This window comes from Monocercomonoides exilis, assembly GCF_001643675.1.
Source record: "Monocercomonoides exilis strain PA203 chromosome Unknown scaffold1-2713096, whole genome shotgun sequence".
NCBI lineage: Eukaryota > Preaxostyla > Oxymonadida > Polymastigidae > Monocercomonoides > Monocercomonoides exilis.
Window position 1 is genome coordinate 1,401,483 of NW_027150546.1, and position 22,179 is coordinate 1,423,661.

The 22,179-nt window shown below is 40.0% G+C and overlaps 5 protein-coding genes across 5 annotated transcripts; 3 read left to right on the plus strand and 2 right to left on the minus strand.

The window, feature by feature from the left end:
- Window positions 1-89: 89 nt before the first annotated feature.
- Window positions 90-2,171, plus strand: MONOS_2700 (putative glycerol 3-phosphate permease; the record flags this gene model as incomplete). Its single annotated transcript, XM_067872640.1, has 4 exons — window positions 90-412; window positions 477-1,305; window positions 1,403-1,562; window positions 1,672-2,171. 4 exons carry the CDS (start codon window positions 90-92, stop codon window positions 2,169-2,171), a joined length of 1,812 nt encoding a protein of 603 aa, XP_067736374.1.
- A 2,546-nt stretch (window positions 2,172-4,717) lies between these two features.
- MONOS_2699 (Clathrin heavy chain) lies at window positions 4,718-12,162 on the plus strand. The gene is made up of 5 exons (XM_067872637.1): window positions 4,718-4,799; window positions 4,939-5,146; window positions 5,198-5,466; window positions 5,568-5,723; window positions 5,845-12,162. The coding sequence occupies exons 1-5, from the start codon at window positions 4,764-4,766 to the stop codon at window positions 11,830-11,832; spliced, it is 6,657 nt and encodes a 2,218-aa protein (XP_067736375.1). The 5' UTR covers window positions 4,718-4,763; the 3' UTR covers window positions 11,833-12,162.
- A 288-nt stretch (window positions 12,163-12,450) lies between these two features.
- On the minus strand, window positions 12,451-16,942 carry MONOS_2698 (uncharacterized protein; the record flags this gene model as incomplete). The annotated part of the gene is made up of 8 exons (XM_067872636.1): window positions 12,451-12,813; window positions 12,900-13,859; window positions 13,986-15,994; window positions 16,068-16,145; window positions 16,202-16,432; window positions 16,510-16,816; window positions 16,858-16,895; window positions 16,939-16,942. The coding sequence occupies 8 exons, from the start codon at window positions 16,940-16,942 to the stop codon at window positions 12,469-12,471; spliced, it is 3,972 nt and encodes a 1,323-aa protein (XP_067736376.1). The 3' UTR covers window positions 12,451-12,468.
- Window positions 16,943-16,951: 9 nt separating this feature from the next.
- Window positions 16,952-17,808, plus strand: MONOS_2697 (putative Calmodulin). The gene is made up of 4 exons (XM_067872635.1): window positions 16,952-16,976; window positions 17,075-17,177; window positions 17,229-17,510; window positions 17,589-17,808. The coding sequence occupies exons 1-4, from the start codon at window positions 16,974-16,976 to the stop codon at window positions 17,648-17,650; spliced, it is 450 nt and encodes a 149-aa protein (XP_067736377.1). The 5' UTR covers window positions 16,952-16,973; the 3' UTR covers window positions 17,651-17,808.
- On the minus strand, window positions 17,712-19,689 carry MONOS_2696 (uncharacterized protein). Its single transcript, XM_067872634.1, has 5 exons — window positions 19,405-19,689; window positions 19,208-19,349; window positions 18,901-19,134; window positions 18,572-18,833; window positions 17,712-18,487 (listed from the first exon to the last, which is right to left on the minus strand). The coding sequence occupies exons 1-5, from the start codon at window positions 19,664-19,666 to the stop codon at window positions 17,879-17,881; spliced, it is 1,509 nt and encodes a 502-aa protein (XP_067736378.1). The 5' UTR covers window positions 19,667-19,689; the 3' UTR covers window positions 17,712-17,878.
- Window positions 19,690-22,179: the final 2,490 nt, after the last annotated feature.

The window sequence follows — 22,179 nt, forward strand, 5'->3', positions numbered from 1 at the left end:
TGAATGGAAAAGCCTACTTAAAAGAATGTTCTCCTTAAAAAATTAATAACATATTTGGATCTATAAAATTAATAAATTTTGCTTCAAAAATGGCTGAAGCATGGGTAGATTGGTTAATCCGAGCAATCATTATCGGAGTCGTTATTGTTGCATGTGTTGTAGATTTGACTCATAACAGAAAGCCTCCGTTCAAATATCCAATGAAATACATTATAATTCGCTTTCTAAATTGGCTGACTGTTGGAATGACGTACGCATGCACATATTTTGGGAGATACAATATGAGTTTATTGAACACATCAGATGTTCATTCTGTTTTAGGTGTCACAACCGCACAATTTGGGATTATAATTACAACTGCTTACGTTATCTATGGTGTCTTTGTTGCATTCAATGGAGTTCTGGTTGATAGGTTAGTGATATTTCTATTTGAATTTAAAATGAATTTTTAAATTTTTTGTTCCTTTTTATAAAAGGCTTGGAGGAAAAAAAGCAACAATCATTGGATCAATGGGGTCTTCAGTTATGAACATCGTAATGGGCTTTTGGATGCTTAATACCAAATCAAAAGGAACAATGAATATCGTCTTCCTTGCAGTTTTTTACGCCATCAACGATTTCTTTCAGACTTTTTGCACAACTGCAATCTGTAAAGTGGGAGTGAACTGGTATCATATAAGTGAAAGAGGGTTTTTTGGAGGAATATTCGGAATTATCATTTCATTTGGCTTCTTCCTGGCACTTCAAGTTAATGCGAATATCAAAGCAGAGATGCATTTCAGTGCAGTATTTTTTATTCCAGGAGCAATACTTGCAGTGATGACAGTGCTTTGTGTCTTTTTCGTCAAGTCTACACCAGAAGACGCTGGCTGGCCACCTGTTGACGAAGAAGCACTCGAGGAATACAATGAAAGAAAAAAGCTTCTGGAAAATCAGGAAGAGAATGCTGGTGGTAATAGCAACAGATCAAACTCTGATGGAACAGAAACTACCGACAATGGAACAGCTTCCAGCAACAGCGATGATATTGATCACTATGAGACAGAGTCAAATAACAACCAAAAGAAAAGTGTGCTTTATCCAGCAGATAACGCCAACTCGCTCAAATCCCCAGCAGAGTCAAAGGGAAATAATGGAGCGAATAAGAGAGGAAGCGCACCTCCTGGCCATTATGGCATGGGACTGAAGGAATTGGTGAAGCGTGTGTGCTTAAATCCAGTCTTTTTGATTCTCTGCGTTATCGATTTTTGCGTCGGGTGGTGCCGTGATGGAGTTATTAATTACAATGCTAAGTACTTCCAGGAGGTCTGAATTCTTTCTTGTGTAAGAAATAATCTCAAATTTTTTATTATGTTTATTGGAAAAAATGATTTGTTTGTTCAAATATTTTGTAAATTCACAGGTGTGGGGCGCAAAAGAAGATTCGCTTTTGTATCTCATCTCGTCGACTGGAGTGACACTCGGCTCGATGTTTGGCTCACTTGGTGCAGGTATCGTGTCAGACGTATGCTGTGGTTCGAGAAGACCTCCTGTTGCTTTTGTAGCTCTAGTGCTGTATTCAGGTATTCATCTTATTTGATAAAAAATATAAGCAGTTAATAATTTTTCCTTTAAAACTGTTATCTTGCTATCTGTCAATAATGTTTATTCAAATTCTGTTCTTTTCTTCAGGCTGCATTCTGATCGTGCTGTTTGCAGTGTCTGCGTGGATGGGAGCAGTTGGAATAGGCCTAACTGCATTCTGCTTTTCGTGTGTGCACGGCATCATCACTTCAACATGTGCCATGGACTTTGCTGGGCCTCGTGCCACTGCCACGGCTGTTGGGCTGCTCGATGGCATTCAAAAGATCGGCTCATCGATGACGGGTGTTGTGATGGGCCGTCTGTGGGATCTGTATGGCTCGAAGGGATGGATCTTCTCATTGCTGCCTGGAAGTGGGCTGGGGGCACTGCTCATGCTGCCGATTATTGGAAAGAAAGGCGGAAAGCCAACAAAAAACAACAAAAAGAATAAAGAGAAAGTGAAAGAGATTGAAGTTGGAAACAGAGATGATAGTATCAAAGGAAGGAGGAATCAGAAGATGAGCGATATGGGACCAAACAACTCAGAAGAATACGTGGACGATGATGGAGGAGAGGTTGAACTAAATGGCGTTGACCTGAGTTATTGAGTGTTTATTTTTTGACGCTGTTATTATTTGTATTTATGTATTAATAATTGCTCTCTTTCTCCTCTTTCTTATCTTATTTTATTTCTATGCTCTATTTTGTTTGATATGAAAACGTAATCGCTTTTTTCGTTTTCTGTTAATGAGAAGTCTGAATTGCATTCTTTTTGCTTTGTTTTTACAACTCTTTCTGTTGGATTAAACATCCATCTCTTGTTGAACCAATGTGAGAGTAGATGTTCATGTTGTTTGAATTGTGCAGTTTAAACTTAAAAAAATCTTGTTTTTTCATTTTTTTAGGGTTATATCCTCCAATGCTAACTTCTTTTTGCAGTTCTTAAAGAAAAGAATAATGTTCAATGAGCTTTCCATCATCTTCAATAAAAAATCTTACCTCACTTCACTTCCAGAGGTCTTCTCACGTTCTTTGCCTTTCTCATTTTTCTTTTCAACTATTAATACAAACGAAAGAGTTAATGCATTCGACAATTTTCTTTTTAAAAGATTTAGAGATATTCGAATATCCTGATTTTTCAATTAATGCCCACACATCTTTTAGAGCACAAATTTATTTGAATTTTCTTTAAAAACAAAAGTGAAATGTTTATTTCCAAAGATGAACACCAACAGATGTGAAGATGTCACAAGATGGTAACTTGTTAAATCGACCAAAAGATCTCCTTTTCGCTAAGATAATGTCGCATGCTCCTTCTTCTTCAAGCGTATCTCTCAAACAGTTGCTTATTGCAATTTTGCTTTTATCATCTGCATTCAATGCATTCAATGGTCTTGTGTAAGTAATCTTTAGTGTATTCTCCAGAATCAAAATAGAATGGACAGTTGAATAGAACTCGTCATCAAAAAATGAAGTGGCAGTGAAAAGATGTGAAATGAGCTTCCATCCGAAGCACTTTTCGAGAAAGAATGTCAATCCACTAAGATCCAACTGACTAAATGCTTTCCTCACGATCTTTGCACACAGCCCATCCAATGCCATTTCGTGAAGATCGCACACTGCTAAAGCGATTGACTGAAGTACAGAGGCTTCTGAAATGAATGTGTCAATCAGTTTTGGACTTCGCTCAAATGCATCAGCAAGAAGAAAAAGAAAATGTTTCAAAAAGACTGGAAAGGGAATGTTTAACTTGTCATCAACGATGTATTCAACTGGCTTTGACGATACTTCAATCTCTTTCGAAACTGGCTGAAAAGCAGATATCTTTGCTGTATTTGTTGATTTGGAAAATTCTTCGTTGCAAAGAGGATGACAATTAGATTTAGAGATTTCTTCATTTAAAAGCTTGGATGCAATAGAAGAGAATGAATGATTTCTGAAAAATTGCTTTGCTTTTTGATTCCAAATAGCGTTTGACAAGAATTGCACAATCCAAATAATTTGAAGTGACTGCAATCTGAAACATTTGATGCTTGCTGTAGATGACTTTGATGACGTTGTGATTCTGTCTGGTAACTTAAGCCAGTTATCTTCAAGCAAAGCAGAAAGAAAACTTATCATCCCGTGTGAATCAGATCCTACATTTTTGGTTTGAACAAACAAATCACAAAAACATTTAATGTTTAACAAAATAAATAAATAACATGTTAGAAAAACGGATAAGAGACAAAAGTTGTTCGCAGTGTTGCGAATTATAAAAAAATATTTTTATTTTATTTCACACTTTTTTCCTTCATTGTTCTTACCAAGCAAAGCAAACAATGCGAAAAAATGTGAGCTTGGTCCTCTGTTGTCACAGGAAGTAAAATATTCTCGTAAATTGTTTGTTCAACGAAACTTTCTATATTTTTGGAAGTTTCTTTCAATTCATAAAGTTTGAAAAAGCAGCATGCTAGGAGATTCGGATTTTGTAAAAAGGGTGAAGAACATGTGAGCATCTCATTAGCCTTTTCAGTGTATATGATTTTATGTCCATCTGTTTGCGCTTGAGTTTGTTTCAAACGAGATAGTATGGCTTCTATCCATCCTAATAAATTGCATTGTTTCAAAGGTTCAGAATCTAGATAACTGGAAGATGGATCGGAAATAATCAACCAAAAAATAAATTGCTCCAAAAAATTAAGCAATGCATTCGCAACAAAATTGTTACTGATGTGCAATAAAGCGATAGTTCTAATATTATCAAAAAATATATCTGTAGCAAGTTCTCTGCATAATGTGCAAGGAATGCAATCAAGAAGATCTTTGCATTGAACAAGTTGGGTAATTTGTCTTGGTTCATTAATTTGAGTTAATCTGAAAAAAGTATCTATAAAGTCATTTTAATATTAATTTTCCATATAAATTATGAAAACCTTGAATTTGTTGAATCCTTGTAAAATAATTACATTCTTCATTTGCGCAAGCGTTTTGTGAATGTTCCATGTTCAGTAATAATTAAAAAATCAAAATATCATATATCAAAAATAAAAATATGTATTCATTTATTGATAGAAAAAGAATATTTTTGAGAATTTAATACTTTTTCATTCAAATAATGTCCATATTTGAATGAATAAGTAAACGAAAAAATCTCTAATTCTATTCCCCCATTATACTACGCATTTTCTGATTGCTCGGAAAAACATCAATAACAAGTGATGGATACTCCTTTGCGTGTACAACAACTTATAGACGTATGCAACTGTTAATTAAATGGCGGAATGCATTCTGGATATCTTTCTTCTTTTCTTTTATTTTCGTTTATTCTTCAATATATTTGTGAATGAATATAAAACACAAACGTCTTGATAAAATTACTGATTTGAAATTTAGCTTAAAACCATTGGACTTGATTCTTCGTCAATTTCTTTGAACACAACACACCTATTGTCAGATCATCGAATCTTTTGCCAAACTGACATTGATGGAAAGAAACAGATAATCGTTCTTGATCCTCACAATCCCATGGGGAAATCGCAAATGACAATGAAAGCTGATTCAATTTGTCCCCATCCTTCATGCCCGTTGCTGGCTGTGAAAGGTTTGAGTTTTCTTGATGTAATCATATTTTTATTTTTTTGTGTTTGCATAGGGGGTAATATGATTCAGATATTTGATATAGAGAAAACAACAAGAATTAAAAAAGTTACTATGGAAGAAGATGTTGAATTTATGTCATGGGCAGATGATATTACATTGGCAATTGTCACAAATGATTCTGTTTATCATCTGTCAATCAATGATCAAGATTCACCGAAAGAAATCTTCAGAAGGATACCAGAATTGGCGGATAATAAAATATTGAACTATCAGATTGATCCTTCAAAGCAATGGTGCCTACTTCATGGATCAATATTTGATGTTTGTCCGATTAATTAAGTTTATTGATAGAATTTTATTATGAATATTATTTTTTATTCGCTTAATTCGCTTTCAAACATAAAAATAATTATGTTTTGTAGCCTGAGACAAAAACTATGAAAGGAAACACTCAAATATGGAACTGCACAAAGCGTAAAAAGCAATACTTTTCTTCAAATTATTCAATGTTGATCACTTTCCCAGCAGATTTTACAGACGAGCCTATTACAATGCTTTGCCTGGTGAAAGATGGAATGGTTTTCTTGCTGTTCTTATTACCAAGCTTGAATTTTTTTTTTTATTTCAATATATTAAAACTTTCATTCAATGCAATCTTTTCTCAACTTATTCGTTTTCATATCATTTCCACTGCGTCAGTTGTACTTGAACAAGATAAGCGAAGGCGAGTCTCTGAGGATGTCTGTGGAGATTGAGCAAGGCAGCCCACAAGATGTGCCCGTCTCAATGAGCTTCGTCTCCAAATTCGGCTTTGTGTTTGTTCTGACTGTCCAAAACAGAGTGAGTGTGGTCGATGCCTCGTCTGCTGCGCGTGTTGCCACGTTCCCTCTGACTGCTGCCCGGATGCTCTTCTCCTCAGCCGCCGATTCCGCCAACGAAGGCATTGTCGCAGTCGACAGCGCAGGCATCGTGTTCCATCTGTCTCTCGACCGCCGGGCGCTGCTGGCGTCGCTCGCACGCAGTCAGTCGCACATCGTCCACGCTGCTGCGCTGTCCATCCGTGCGCAGCTGCACGGAGCAGAGGAGCTGTGCGAAGAGGCCTTTGAGAAGTGCTTTGGCGAGAGAGAATGGAGGATCGCCTCGAAAATCGTGGTGAAGTCGCCTAATGGCGCATTGAGGACACTCCACACACTTCAGCGCTTCCACTCGGCTGAGCAGATGGTGCTGCGCGAGAAGGAGAAAGAAGAGCGGGAAAAGGAGAAGGCAAAGAGGAGGAGGAAGCACGACGAGAAGTCGAAGAAGCGGAGACACGGGAAGAAAGGAGGCGACGACGATGAGAGCGACAGCAGCAGAAGCAGAAGCGATGACAGCAGCGACGATGAGTCCAAAGACGACGACAAAAGCGACTCAGAACGTCCGGCTGTGACGTTGACAGCAGCCGAATCTCCGCTGAAGAATCTGTTTGCAGCGCTGGTTGAGAGTGGCAAGCTGAACGAGGTGGAGTCTGCTTTCTTTGTGCCAGTGATGCTGTCTGCCTCGCGTGGAGTGCAGGAAATGGCGAAGCAGCTGAAGGAAGGGCTTTACACACCAACAGAGCAGATGGGCGATGCTGTGCTGACATTTTCAGCACCATCATCGTCTTCATCTTCCTCTGCTTCTTCTTCTTCTTCTTCCACTTCAGCATCATCCAACGCATCTGCCATCCCAGCAGCAGCCGCAGCACTTGCAGTTGCCATCTTCACTGAAGCACGCTGCCCGCAACGTGTCATCACATTCCTCACTGACCGCGGGGAATACGGAGCAGTTGCTACATTTGCCGCAGAGCAGATGCGCCTCCATTTGTCACAGCCAGATCTCGCACAGACACTGCTGCGTGTGTGCCAGGCGAAACCAGACGATTCTGTTGGCTTTGCGCAGATTCTGGTGAACACTCCCATCGAAAAAGTGGAAGAGAAAGAAGACGAAAAGGAAGATGACAAGAAAAGAAGCAGCAAGTCGAGGTCGCGTGACAAGAGAGAGAAAGATAAAGAGAAAGGAGACGATGAGAAGAGTTCTCAAGCCTCACTCCCAACACCTGCATCTGTTCTGCCAGCACACACAACACCGCTTATGCAGCCGTCGCTGGCTCTGGATGTGTTCTTCTCTCTGTCTCTTTTCAAGCAAGCAACTTCTTTCATATTCGATGTGATTGCGAAGAATGTGCACGACCAGATGACTGTGCAGACACACTATCTGGATGTGATGATTAAAGCACGCCCAGATATCGCCTCGCAGATGATCCAACGAGGCGGATGCAGCGCTTTCAACCGCCCACGCATTGCCAAAATGGCTGAGGCAGCATCGCTGTTTGCGCTGGCAGCATCGCTCCATTCTCAGCCGAAGTACATCGCAAGGTGTGTTGTGTCAGCAGCACCTGATTTGGGAGTGGAGGAGACAGCGCAGCTGATCATCAGGGCACATGTGAGGGTTGAGCAGGAGCAGAAGAAGGCAGAAGAGGATGAGAAGGAAGAGGGGGAGAAAGAGAATGCAGCAGATGACAGTTCGAGTACAAAGGAGAAAGGAGAATACGAAGCATTTGACTCTGAAAAGGAGAAGGAGAAAGAAAAAAGCAAAGAGAAAGGGAATTCAGTTGCGTGTGAGTGTATGACGCAGTTGCTGATGAGTAAAGCTACGCTTCCGATGTGCGGAGAGATAGGGCGCATTCTGTGCTTGCCAGGGAGTGGAGTGGTGGCAGTGAAGGAGATCCTGGCAGTGATGGAGGAATACGGCAACACTCGTCCGGCCGACAACACCATCTTCTCTTTCCTTTTGGGAATTGCCGATGTGAAAGGCGCAGATCCGTCGCTGCTGTCTGCTTTTGTCCGTGCGGCTGTGAAAACAAGACATCCACAAGATGCCACACGTGCACTGATGAATGTGCCTCTATCAGAACCGAAGGAGATGCTCGCCTTTTTGGAGCAGAACTGCACCGACCCCGCGCCCATCGTGGCACTCTGCACAGTCCACGCGATGTTCGACGACTTGGCACGTGTGCTGGCATTGCGAGGAGACTTCGAGTCGTTGGCATCTGTCTGCATTGCTAACCCAACACTCTCTCCACCACCTGCACCAGCGATTGCATGTGCGATGGTTGACTGCCACGTGATTGACGATGATATTCTCGCATTTCTTGCTTCTCCTGCTGGAAAAGGTGCATTGTGCCCTGTTGCACCGCTGACTGAGGGATTCGAGAAGAGAGGGAAACTGGCTCTGCTGCGTTCGTGGCTGGAGGCGCGCATTAAAGAAGAAGGGAAAGAAGACCCAGCAACACACAGTGCACTTGCTATGTTGTGTGCAGAAGACTGTGCTGCCAGCAAAAGAGACGTGGGCATTGCAATCTCTGCAAGCGGTGATAATCTGCCAGAATTCTCATTCCATGATCCATTTGTTGTACGGGCAACTGAACGCGATGACTTCTTTGAGCTGCTGTCAACCACACGTGTGTCTGCAGCTAAGGCATCGTCTGCTGTAACTGCACCAATCGCATCACAAGCTGCCTCACTCACCTCACTCACACCTTCAGAATCCTTCCTTCTTGGCTCCTCTTCAGCTTTGGCGCGTCTATTTGACCCGCTTGCTGTTGGGAAGCTGTGCGAAGAGAGAAGCCTCCCACGTCTTGCCTGCTGTATCTATCGCTCAAAGAACTGCAGCGACGCTCTGATTGCAGCAGCGAGAAAGGCAGAGCTGGCGCGTGCTCTGGCAGAATATGCTGTTGAGCAGATGGACTCGTCTGTGTGGAGTGAGGCGATTGACGAGTCAGAGGAAGAAAGCAGTGAGAGTGCAGAGAAGGGAAAGAAAGAAGGAGTATCATTCAAGGCGCGTGTGGTGGATGAAGTGCTGAACAATGTGCTGCCAACAACAACAGACAAAAATATGATTGCAAATGCCGTGAAGGCATTTCTCGTGGTTGGGCTGGCAAATCGGATGGTGCCTGTTCTGGAGGCCATTCTTCTCCCATCCTCGTCTTCTTCAGCATCTGCTTCGTCATCAGCATCCAAGTCACTCGTCCATCACCCTTCGTCTTCCATCACCATTCGCAGCGACAAGACACTTCAGAACCTTCTTCTTGTCTGTGCTATCCGGGCAGAGTCGCCAAAGGTGCTGGATTATGTCAAGCTTCTGAACAACTATGACGCATCTGACGTGGCCAAGCACGCCATGCGGGCACAGATGTACGAGGTGGCCTACGCCGTCCTTACAAAAGCCGGGCTGTTTGAGAAGGCGGTGATGCTCCTGCTGAATGAGATGGACAACATCGACAGGGCAGAGGAGCTGGCGAAGGAGTGCAACACACGCGAGTGCTGGGCGCCTGTTGCACGTGCTCTGCTGGAGAAAGGACTGGCTGAGCGTGCAGTCGATGCCTTTTGTGCTATCAACGATGCCTCTGAGCACAAGCGCGTGGTTCCACTGTGCAAGCAGCTGGGGCTCCATGCTGTGCTGGCAAAATATTTGAGGATGGCACGTCCACTGGGAAATAGAGAGCTTGACACAGAACTGCTGTGCACACTGGCACGCGCTGATCTGCTGGCTGAGTTGGAGGAGACAGTCACAACACCCACTGCAGCAGACATACCAGCAGCAGCAGAGACGTGCTTTGAGGAGAAGTTGTATCTCGCCGCACGTATTTTGTTCAGTGCCACGAACAACTACAGCCGACTGGCCATTACTCTGCTGAGGCTGCACGAATACCCAGCAGCAGTCGATGCAGCCAGGCGCGCCAGACACATCCCCACGTGGAGAGAAGTGTGTGTGGCGTGTCTCGGCGCCAAGGAGTTCAGACTGGCGCAGATTGCAGGTGTGCCGCTGGCACTGAAAGGAGGACAGGAGCTGGCAAATGTGATCACAATGTACCGATCGAGGGGACTATTCTCTGAGATTGTTGCGTTGTTGGATGGAGCCACTCAGCAAGGAAGCAACAAACAGGATGAGCTCCTGACACATCTCGGAATTGTATTTGCACAACACTTTCCTGAGCGATTGATGCGCCACATTGAGTTGCATCATCACCTTCTCTTGGAGCCACCGCTGAGGAAAGCGTGCGAACTGAATGAAGAGTGGGCAGAGCTGCGAGTGCTGGAGATGCTGAAGACGAACTACGACGATGCGGTTGAGGTGATGCTGCTGCATCCTGAAGCATGGGACGATCAATCTGCCAGAAATGCTTGCCAACACGTAGAGAACAAGGAGCTCATCTACCGATGCATCGACTTCTATGCGCGGTATCATCCGAAGCTGCTGGACAGCTTTGCAGACTGTGTGAAGGAGATTGCCGATGTTGGGCGTGTGATCATTCAAGCGAGAAGAGGAGGCTGGCTTCCATTGGTGAAGCAATATCTGCTGTACATGCAGAAGGCAGGCAAAGGAGTTGGGTTCTTGCAAAGAGATGAGAAAAGAAAGCGCAAAGCAAAGAAGGACAAGGACGATCCGTTTGCTCGCCCTGTCTTGCCTCTTGTTCTTCTCAACCCTTCAATTGCATCACACCCATGTCAGGCTCATATCGGCAACGAACTTCCTTCCACTTTCTCTCTCTCAGATGTTGTGTCACAAGATATAGCTATTCCATCTTCTTCCTCTTCCTCCTCCTCCTCCTCTTTTGGAGAGTATCTAACTCAGCCATGCCCTCATTTTGCATTGAACGAAGCTCTGAATGAGTTGTTTGTTGAGGAAGAAGACGTTGCGTCTCTTCTGAAGTCTGTGTGCACACACACTGCTTATGACCAGCTGGCACTCGCAAGACAGCTGGAACTCCATCATCTTCTGATGTTTCGACGTATTGCTGCTGTTATTTTTGCTGCAAATGGTCGATTCAGCCACGCTATTTCTATTCTCTGTGCTGACCATTTGATAGGCGATGCCATAAGAGTGGCAGCAGCTTCGAAGGACCGTTCGTTGGCTGATCAGATGCTGCACTTCATTGCAGACGAGATGGACAGTGACCGCAAAGCTGGTAATGAGGAAAAGAGCGAAAAGGGATCATCATTAGAAATCATCAAAGACAGACACTTTGTAGTTGAAAGCGATGCAGCACTGACAAAACTTCAAAGAGAAAGCTGCTTTGGGGCGATGCTGTATGAGTGCTATGATCTGATTCCTTTGTCCACTGTGCTTGACGTGGCGTGGAACTCGAAGCTGAACGAGATGAGCCTTCCGTTCCTTGTGCAGTCTGCCCGCTCTTCAGAAGATGAGCGACAAGCCCAGCAAACAGAGATGCAGACGATGCGGCAGACAGTCAATGCCCTTGTGCAGGTGGTGTTTCGAGGTGCAGTTCCAAATGAAGCAATGTTGTTGGGTGAGACACAATCACGTGAGGAAGAGAGCGATGATGAAAGCGATGAAAGTGAGGCTCCAGAAATGGAAGAAGGAGATATATCAAAGCCAGTTGAACTTCAAAAGGAAAGCTCGATGAGTGCTCTTCTGTTGAAATCCAATGAAGCTGAAAAGCAGAGTGAAAGACACGGCAGAAGGAAGGAGAAGGAGAAGGAGAAAATGAAAGGATTTTACAACGAAGGAGCTGAAGAAGCAGGAGAAACACTTCTTGCTGTGCTTGGGATGAAGAAGAGGACAAGCGATGGAGAAGGAAGCGGAGACAAAGAGAAAGACGGTAAAAAATCTGGAGACAGAAAGAAAGAGAAGCACCACAAACATTAGAGACCAATTAAATGCAGAAATATTATTTGTTATGTATCATTTTTGTTGGAAGTTTACAATATCTCATTTTTATTTTATTTTATTTTATTTTATTTATTTTATTTTATTTTCCATTTTAATCTCTGCACTTCTCATTGTCTCTGCTTCTCATTTATTATTTATCTGTCTTCCATTCGCTGAGAGCTCTTTCTTTCTTTCTTGGTTTCACGTTAGAGTTTTGAGATTCGTTTCGTTTTTCATCGCACATCCACCTTCTCTTTTCACAAAAAAACTTGGCAGCAAATCATCTCAACTTCAGCATAGTTAGTTTCAAATAAATAACTTTTCTGATATTTTTTGTTTTTTTGCATTTTTCCAGAAAACGTAAACAAGACAATTGAAGAAATGGACATGTATGATGAAACAAAAAAAGCAACAAGACTGAACATAAAAGCATCTCTATCCTTTTGAGCGAGGATAGCAACTATCAAAAAGAACTGCAATCAGAAGCTAAAAAGACGAAATATCATCAAAATGGAACAATCAACATATTCAAATCGGAACTGAAGTCAGAGATAAAAAAAAAAAAGAAATCGGAAAATATAGAGAAAGAAGTAAAAAGCAGAAACTTTCCTCTTTCAGAGCTTTCATTCACTTTCATGTGCTGCCTTGTGCCGATACATACTCGATGATCTCGTCTGAGAATGCTGCCACACACTGAGAGAACGTCAGCCGCAGCGACGCCGATGGATCGATCTCGTCGAGTGTGCGTGTGATTGTCTCATCACTCACTGCTGTTCTGTTTGTGGCAGCAAACAGCTCCCGAAGAAGATCACCGCACTCAGCGTGGTGGATAGCTCCTGACAGAACAGGAATAAACATCGTCGGAGAAGAAGTGGATGATGATGTCTTGTCTGATCTCTTTCCAGTGACTGCTGTGAACAGCTCGCGGAATGGCGCGATGAACTTGACGTTCTTCAACAGCTGGAAGTTGAGAAGTAACTGAAAAAATTGAAATAAAGAAAAGAACGAACGAACGAAAGACAATTTATTGGAAGAACAAAACTTAATCATAAAAAACTTCATACTGTTAAAAATGTTGAATATGGTATGACACATTTTTTCTTGTTCTGACACAATTTACTGCTTTCAGCTTGGATCAACGAAGATAATGTTTCCGTGTCTTCGTCGTTGTACATGTGCCCAACAATCATCTTCCACTCCTCTTCAGTCACGTTGTATTCTTCTTCATCTCGTACTGTCTCTCTCTGCTGCCCTCTGCTCTTCTTCTCCTCCTCTCTCAGCTGCTGTGCATACGCCCTCCCTTTCTCTTTCTCGATGGTCTCCAGCTCTTTCTCCCTCCACTCCTTCTTCCCCATCATCTTCTTCCGTATTGCCTCATCCATCTTCTTCTTCTCCAGCATCATCCCTTTCCTCCCTCCAAACATCTTCTGCTGCATCGCCTTCCTCAGCATCGCCTCAACTGTCTGCTTCAGCTGCCTCTGAACAGCATAAAAGTTATCACTTATCCGATTTGTGATGATGAAGAAGAACACTACTGTGTCGTTCAGAAGAGGCAGAAGTGAAGGAGTGGCTGAACACATTGAGCGGAAGTTGGCTGAAGAGAACGAAGATGTCGATGGAATAAGCAAGCGCAGATCGCCATCGACGTCAATCCCATCAAAAAGAGACAGAAAATCAATCGGCTCGTTTTGGTCTTCTTCTCCACTTCTGCCTTTCCCTGATCTCCTTCTCAGCCCTTCTCCATCTTCTTCATCTACGTCTTCTTCATCATCCATCACTCCACCCCCACTATTCATATATCGCATTCTTTCTTTCCCTCTCCCTCTCTCCTGAGCTGCTCCTTTCTTCTGCTCCATCAGCCATGCCCGTTCTTCACACACATAAAATGCCAGACTTCGTATGAGCGTCTCTATCTCCTTCACAACAAGTGCTTTGATCCCAAACCGCTTTTCAAAGAACGAAAAGACAGCTTCCTCAACTGTCTCCAGAGGAAGCGAAAGAGACATGTTCTTCGTGTCTGTTGCCTGTTTATTATTTGAATCAAAAAGGAATAAACAATTAAACAATATTTTTTAATTAAATTATATAAGATTTTTTGAAAAAAAAGGAAAACACTTATGACACTTTGATGATAAATAATGAAATCAAACCTGTTTTGTATCGTAGATCTCATCAATTAGATCCACAATCTTCGTCAATGGAAGCAACCTGATGGAAGACGATGTTGAATTTGAAGAGCCCGAAGCAGAGGCAGATGAAGAGGATGAAGATGTCGACGATCGAGTTGCCGAAAGAGAAGAGGAAAGAAAGCGAGGTGAAGATGAGCGTGGAGAGTATGAACGAGACGAGGCCAGGTGGGCAGAGGAGCGCAGAGGAGACGCAGAAGACGGGCGATTGTGCTGCATCTGCCGCGCTTTGCTCAGCTGGTTGTATGTTGGCCCTCTCGGTGAATAGGAAAGAGGAGGGGAAGAGGAAGAAGAGGAAGAAGAGGAAGAAGAGGAAGAAGAGGAAGAAGATGATGATGAAGCAGTCTTTTGTGAGATAGGAGTAGCTGTTGTAGGTGTGGTGGTGGGTGTTGGAGTGACAGTGATGGTTGAACGCTGTGGTGAGCCAGAGCGTTTCGGTGAGGAAGGAGAATGTGAAAGTGATTCATTGGCTAAAGAAGAAGAAGAAGATGATGATGATGATGATGATGATGATGATGATGATGAAGGATTTAAAGAAGTTGGATTGGAAGAAGTAAACTGGGGAACACGACGGAATGGAGGGGTGGCTTGTTGAAGAGAGGTGGGTGTTGTGGATGGAGATGTTGGTGTGTGGATGGATGCAGAAGAAGCTGAATAAGGCCGACGAGAAGAAGAGGAGGAGGAGGAGGAAGAAGAAGAAGAAGACGGAGAAGAAGAGCGAGGCGAAGAAGGTGATTTCACAAAGGATGAGGTTGATGTTGTGTAGAATTTGGTTGGCTGGGGAGATGAAGGAGAAGAAGAGTGCAAAGTGTCTGGATGAGAAGATGAAAGTGATGAACTTCGATGAATGCTCTCTGCTGTGAAGTGAGAAGGTGACATTTGTGAAGGTGATGGGCTTTTCTTTCGGAATGAAGAAGATAAAGAAGAAGAAGATGATGATGATGTATCTTGTTTGGATGCTTGCTGAATATAATCAGAAAACTGAACATTTCCTTTTTCTGCTCCTTTTCCGATTTCTTCTTTGTGCTTCAAAAGTGCCTCTCTTCTTTTCTCTTCTCTGCGTTTTTCAAGCAATTTAAGTGTTTCTTCTCTTCTTTGCTGTTTCAATCGCATTTCTTCTTCTTCCTTGTCTTCTTCTTTTCTCTCTCTCTCTCTCTTCTCCTTTTGTCTTTGAGTCACACTCTCATTTCTATCGCTGCTATTCTTGTTGTATTCCTCCTCATCTGCTTTCAAACCTCTAATTCGACTTTGAATTTCCATTCTTTCTGATCCGCTGCCGCTGATATTCTGCATCATTTCCTCTTTCTCCTGCTCCTTTCGTGACTTCTCCTCATCCACTTCGATTTGCGGAGACAGCGAATTCATCGGATGCGCCATTCTCTCCTCAATTTTCTTTCTTCTGGATGAAATGTCGTCTTCTCCTTGTTTCCTCGCCTCGTCAAACACATCGCTGTCAGCACTGCGCCTGAGTACATGTGGCGATGTGGGATACACTGCAAAGGGAACACTGGGAGAAGAAGAGCCTGCAGATGGATTGTGAGCATCGTGTCTGTGCTTATTGGTGGTGGCAATGGCGTTGAATGATAATGAAGAGGAAGAGGAAGAAGAAGATGATGATGATTTGGATGATGAAGTTGTATTGTCATCATCAGAAAATGAACTTTCGTCGTCTGCTGTTTTCATTTTTGAAGGGGTGTTTGGTTCAGATAGCACTGAATTCGCACGAGGAGAGGAAGATGAAGTGCCAAAAGAAGAAATGGAAGAAGCAGGCAAAGAATGACGTGGAGAGAGTGTCAACGAAAGAGACGAGAGAAATGATGCAACATTCTCCACTTCTGACTCGAATAGATGGTGCAAATTGACAGTCGCTGCAAAAAGCAGATCAAAACTCGATGAAAGACTCGAATACACCGCCTTCATTTCAGATGAGGGCCTGGATGATTGGCAAAGTGCCTTTAATTTGTCAGAAAATGCTGAAAGTTAATAGTCACAAGTTTTTCATAAATTTTCAGTTTCTTTTCAAAAAAAACGGCTCCCCAAACAAACCTTCAAAACAAATGTGCTGCAGACTTTGTCGTGCAACAAGGCATCGAAGTGTCTGGACCGCTCGTTCATGTGGATTATCTGAGAAACAGTATTTTGAAAACTGAACAATTATGCGACTAACTATTTAAAAAAACCTCTATCATTAGTTGCGTTGTTTAGAGATTCCACCACGGAAGCAACGTGCATTTCAAGAGACATTTCTTCTTGTATGCTCTCATCTTCTTCTGATTTTGTCAGTTTTTGCTTTTTTGGATATGCTTTTTCAATTGGTATTGAACAAATTGCCTCGTATAAACGATCAACTTCTTCAAATTCAGATCGCTGCAAATCAGCATCGCATTGGTCGTTCATCACAAGAAGAGTTTCTGAATAATGTGTGTGCGATTTGTCAAAAAACATTAATATTTTCAAAAACTCAATATGAATTAATAAACAAGCAAACTATTTGGACCTAAAATGACCCTAGTTAATGGATGTAGCACATTGCATGTAATGCGTTTTTCTACGTCTGAAAGCGAAGCTATTGGATTATTTGCGAGGTTTAACTCTTGAAGATGCTCTAGTTTCCTTAGATCTGGTAAATTTCGAATCAAATTCCCCTGAAGGTTAATAGAACGAAGAAACTGAAATTTAGATAGACGATCTATAAGAAAATCGAGAGTCGTTAGCCCAATATCAGGCAATTCAATATTTGTACTCGATTTATCGAGTGAATCAATATGTAATAAAAGGACATCCTCAACAGAATACTTCGACATATATAACTATAAAAATAAAAAATATTTATAACACGATATTCCCCAATAAACCCAGAAATTGATGAAATATCTTTTCTATTTAAAAAAATGAGCCATAACATGATTTGAATAACCCATTGTTACTTCATAACGGTTGTTTGAGAAAAGAATGGTGAGTGAATTTTTTGCTAATTGAAGTTCAATGATTTCAAACACGATTTTTATGTATTTATATAATTAATCGCATGAAATGTTTCAACTTTTTGGCAGTCTGAGGAATTGACAGAAGAACAAATTGCTGATTACCGCGAAGCTTTCTCTTTGTTTGATAAAGATGGAGATGGATTTATAACAACAAAAGAGCTTGGAACTGGTTTGATAATAATGTGTTTATTGCTTTTATTTTTGATCGTTTATTTTTCAGTGATGAGATCTCTTGGACAGACTCCAACTGAGCAAGAGCTGAAAGACATGATTGCTGATGTTGATGCTGACGGAAGCGGGACCATCGATTTTCCAGAATTTCTTGTAATGATGTCAAAACAATTGAGCAATGCTGATACTGAGGAACAACTCAAGGAAGCTTTCAAAGTTTTTGACAAAGATGGAAATGGATTCATATCCGCCGAAGAATTAAGATCAGTCATGACAAGCCTCGGAGAAAAATTAACCCAACAGGAACTTGAAGAAATGATCAAGGAAGCCGGTTTGTTTTTTGTTTAATTTTATAACATTCCTCATAAAAATAATTGTTCTTTAAATAATTATAATTATTGAATATTAGACCTCAACGGAGATGGACAAATTGATTATAAAGAATTTGTGAAAATGATGATGTCTAAGTAATATTTCTATTAAATTATTTCTCATTGCTGCCTTTTGTTGATTATAAGGATATGCAAATGTTCATAATATTTTCTTGCATATCAACTTCTTTTTGGTTTTCTTTCTGCTGTTTGTACAAATTATTGAAATAAAACAAAAGAAATATGTGTTATGATTTCATATGGACGCATTGTTTGAATATTCTACTTGTTGCACATATTTTGAAGTGAAGTGAAGTGAAATGTTTATTTACCAAGCTGATTTCTTTGTATTTGAAAGAGCCTTTAATAATGGATCCGCAGTAAGCGCATTCATTACAACAAGCTTTGAATTTTGAGATTTTGAAGGCTTGGAGAAGACAGAGACTGTTGGATCTTGGGAATTAAGAGAATGAATTCGCTGAGACTTAGATGGCTTGGCGTCATCCGACTCCATGCTTTCGATGATTTTTTTCCCATAATCTTCAATAACAGGTTCTGATTCTTTTTGTTGAGCCTTCTTTTTGGATGCTTCTGTGACAAATACAGAAAGATCCATTGCTGGCTTTTCTTTAAACAGTTTTTCTTTCACATGTCCATCCTGCGGTACATCGATTTTCCGTTGTTTGTTAACTTGCATCTCTTTTGAAACTCTCTCATTGCTTTTGTTAACATGTAGCCCTCTCAGATCTTTGGACTCTTTTTCGCTTGCTTCGTTTCTGCTGTGGCATTTCTTCGATCTTTCATTCATTTTGGTCAATCCCTCGGAATCGTCTCGTTCTGATTGGATTTTCTTTTTCGATTTCCCTTTTTGATTGTCTGCAAATGGCTCTTCGGACTTTTCGTTAGATATTCCTTCAGCGAGTATTTCTTTTCTTTCCTTTTTGAAGAGGGAAAAGGAAATAAATTGAATGGAAAAAAATCAATTATTTAGAATTAATTTTTTAATTTCGTCAGTTCAAACCACTTTGGCATTGTCCAAAATTCTTAGATATGGAAAAAGTTTCACTAATTGAATCTCGAAAGAAAGATATTCCGGCGAAACCCTTGCGGTTGAAAGAGCTGGCATTGTTGACTTCGATAATGAAGAGGAAGAAGCATGTGTTTCCGTTGGCAACATTCTTGATGATGTCAATGAAGCTGTTGAAGAATAATCGGGATGGAGAGGATTTCCTTTAAGAGAAAGGTTTATTGTTCTCGTAAAATGGGCAATTAGAGGAAGCGCTCTACAAATGGAAATAGTAAATAAATAATAAAAATATAAATGATGATTTGAACTCTGAAAACGCAAACTTTGGAGTCAATTGGTTGTGTGAAAGATCAACAAACACAATTCTAGTGGGAAACGTGTTCATTCTTTCAAGTGTTGGCATTTCAAATATTTCATTATGTGCCAACCGTATTTCACACAATTTAGGGCAAAGAGAAATGTCAGGAAACGAAGACAATTGGTTAAAAGAACATGAAAGTTTTGTCAAGCAAGGAAGAGATCCTAAAGATAAGCTTTTGAGCTGGTTATGAGAAAGACTGTATCATCCAAAAGTTTTGATTTTAAAAAATTGAAAATGGAAAAGAATGTTAAAATGCAAAAATTGCATACATCAATGAGTTAAGAGTGGGATGGGCTATATTTGGTAAAAGGGTAATATTGTTATTATTTATAATTAATGCTTGCAGAGAAGGCATTTTTTCCAAAAACGATGCTGGAATTGTAGTGATTTTATTGAAAGATAAATTCAAAACTGTAAACAAAACACAAAAAATAAAAAGAAAACAAAATTTTTCGACTTTTCGAACCTCTCAATTTAAATGGAAAAAAATTGCACAAATTTGTTAAAAAATTGTGTGACAATTGTAAGAGAGTAAGTGGTGCTTTTACAGAATTTAAAATGATGTCTGCTTCGTCCGTTGTTAATTGATTTTCAGATAAATCGAGAATATGGAGTTTTGCCAATTCCTCTCGAGGAGTCACTTGTTCCAAAGGTCTTATAATATTTCCTTTTAAATCAAGTTTATCTGATGTTTTATCAGCAGATTCCAGTAAGTTGCGTAAAGTCATTATAAGTTACAAACATCTAATATGGAACGATCTTTTGAAATACAGAATGTTCACATTTTTTTTTCTTTTTGAAATCAATAACCATTCAACAAATGGTTAACAGTTTTTTTTTTTGGTTTCAAAAATTAATAAGTGCTTTTCAACAATTGACAATTCACATTTTTAAATAATTTTTTTATCTTTTTTTTTAATATGAAACTGCGTTATTCAAAACGCTGCCTTATATAGTTATATCATTCATAAAACTTTTATAATAATAATAATAACAACAAAAGATGAATTGCACAATTTTAGTGTTATTGTGAAATTTTAGAAATTTTTTGAAATTTTTATGTGTTATTTTGAAATAATCAAGTTATTTTGAAATTTTTCAGAAAAATTGAAAATATGGCAGTTATTTTTAGTTACACCAACAAATTTCTAATTAAAAATTTATTGTGGGAAAATCTGTATTTTTCTCCTTCAAATTTTGGCAATCAAAAATAGCGGTTTTTTTAACATAAATATTATTAAATATGTTTTGAACAATTTTCAGAACATTTTACAACAAAAATATGCAAAATCAATCATTTTTCGGATTTTTGTGACAATCGCAAAGGAAAAAAAATATTATTTAACGTTTAATACGTTATTGAAATGTTTCCATGAACAATAAACGACTGTCATTATTCAAAACATTTAAAAATTTCTATAAAATGGTCTATTATTGCTGATTTACAAAAATCAACAAAATACATCAAATATCAAAAATGAGAGCAATTAAAATTCAAAAACATTTCAAATATTGATGTTTTGCACAATAATGAATATTTCATAGAGAAAAAAATGTGACAAGGCAGAAAACATGTCAAAAAAGTGAAGAAAAAATAAAGTTTCATTTTGGTTATATGTCCGCATAATGTGAAGCTGATGGGATTGACAAAATCATCCAAAGATAAAAGCAAATCTCGTTGCTTCTTCTTCTTCATCATCTTCTTCTCTAAATATTTTTCCTTATAGATATAAAACTCTTTTGAGCCATCTCTGTTTTCAATTTCACTGTCAATTTCCATCCTTCACTTCTTCCTCCCTCAAAATTTTCTGAATCCCTATCCATTATTCTTCTTCCACTCAAATTCATGAACATACTCGATTCTGTATTGCAATGAAAAATAGAAGATTCCATCCAAAGAATCCCTTCCCATCTCTTGTCGCTGAAAGACCTTCTTCTCTCATTTTTTTCCAAAACAACAACAATATCACCCCACCAAATATCACAACCTTTTTCCCAAAGTCTATTCCTCTTCACTCCTTGCTTCTTCTTCTCCAAGCACGTTTCTTCTTATCATTATTAAATATCTTCATCCTTTTTCTATCTCAAGCGCAAGACATCCTCTCATGGTTAGCCCCTCATCCTCTTCCATCCCTGTCGCACCTCTGTCTCCAAATCCCCAATGCAAAGTGTTGAACCTGTCATTCTTTCTTCCTTTCTTCCTCAGCCTCCACCTCCATCCCTTTCCCTGCAAATGAGAGGCGCGTCCAAATTGTCCTTTCAAAAAAAATTTAAAATATTAAAAAAAAATCTCTCACTTTTTTTTTCTTCAACTCCTCTTCTCTTTCTTACCAAACATACATCCGCAAAAACTCTCCCTCTTGATCCGCCTCATATGACTCCTCCCTCTCTCTGCATTTGAAAATAAAAAAACCATCCATTTTCCATTTCTCTCTACATCTCTCCATCTCTAATCTTCTCCTCCAATAAATATATTTTATTAACCCCACTCATCTTAGTCACTTCTTATCTTCACTCTTATCCCACCTCTCAACAGCAAATCCCATTTCTTAAATAATAAACATGGCCTCCACACCTTCAAACTCACAAAAATCTCAAAAAAAAATCCCCTCAAAATCCCATCCCAATCCATTCCCCACGAATCCATTTTGCCTCTTTAACCTCATGAAAAAACCTTTTTCCAACAATACTCATCTTTTTATCGTTTAATTCCCCATCAAAACCCTGTTAATTCTAAATTTCGAAAATTCATCACCCTACACAATAAATCCATCCTTTAATACACACGTTAACTTCCCATGCACATTCAACCACAATACAGAGCTGAGCCTTCTTTCATATTTTTGTAGAAAATATGTGATGGGCATGATCAAACAATATCAAATGCTCAGAAACTATCAACGGAGGGGGATTCAGAAGTAAAAACAAAGATAGATTGATTAAGTGAATTTATTGCAGTGAAAAGGTTGGGTATGACAAAAGAATGTCTGTTTGATGAAAGATGAAATTGTTCATTTTGATTGATGGAATGCTGTGGAGCAACAACATTTTCGATGAAAATGTTAAAATTTTTATGTGTGGATTTTTATTGTTCTATTGATTGTGAAGATATTTCCATCCGTATCCTATCCTAAGTCGTGATTCAGACAAATTATTTAAAATGGACAATTTATTCCTTGCAGAGCAGAACAGCGAGGAAGCGAGACAAATGTTATTTTACAAATATTTTTGAGCCTGAATG

Bases quoted from the DNA above. Each gene is read 5' to 3' on its own strand.
- MONOS_2699 (XM_067872637.1), top strand. From the start codon at position 4,764: ATGGATACTCCTTTGCGTGTACAACAACTTATAGAC. The intron at 4,800-4,938 runs GTATGCAACTGT...TTTGAAATTTAG, and splicing joins GTGTACAACAACTTATAGAC to CTTAAAACCATTGGACTTGA. The intron at 5,147-5,197 runs GTTTGAGTTTTC...GTGTTTGCATAG, and splicing joins CCCGTTGCTGGCTGTGAAAG to GGGGTAATATGATTCAGATA.
- MONOS_2697 (XM_067872635.1), top strand. The intron at 17,178-17,228 runs GTTTGATAATAA...TTTATTTTTCAG, and splicing joins AACAAAAGAGCTTGGAACTG to TGATGAGATCTCTTGGACAG. The intron at 17,511-17,588 runs GTTTGTTTTTTG...ATTGAATATTAG, and splicing joins AGAAATGATCAAGGAAGCCG to ACCTCAACGGAGATGGACAA.
- MONOS_2696 (XM_067872634.1), bottom strand. From the start codon at position 19,666: ATGACTTTACGCAACTTACTGGAATCTGCTGATAAAACATCAGATAAA. The intron at 18,834-18,900 runs GTTTGCGTTTTC...TTCCATTTGTAG, and splicing joins CACAACCAATTGACTCCAAA to AGCGCTTCCTCTAATTGCCC. The intron at 18,488-18,571 runs GTTTGAACTGAC...CTCTTCAAAAAG, and splicing joins TTTTGGACAATGCCAAAGTG to GAAAGAAAAGAAATACTCGC.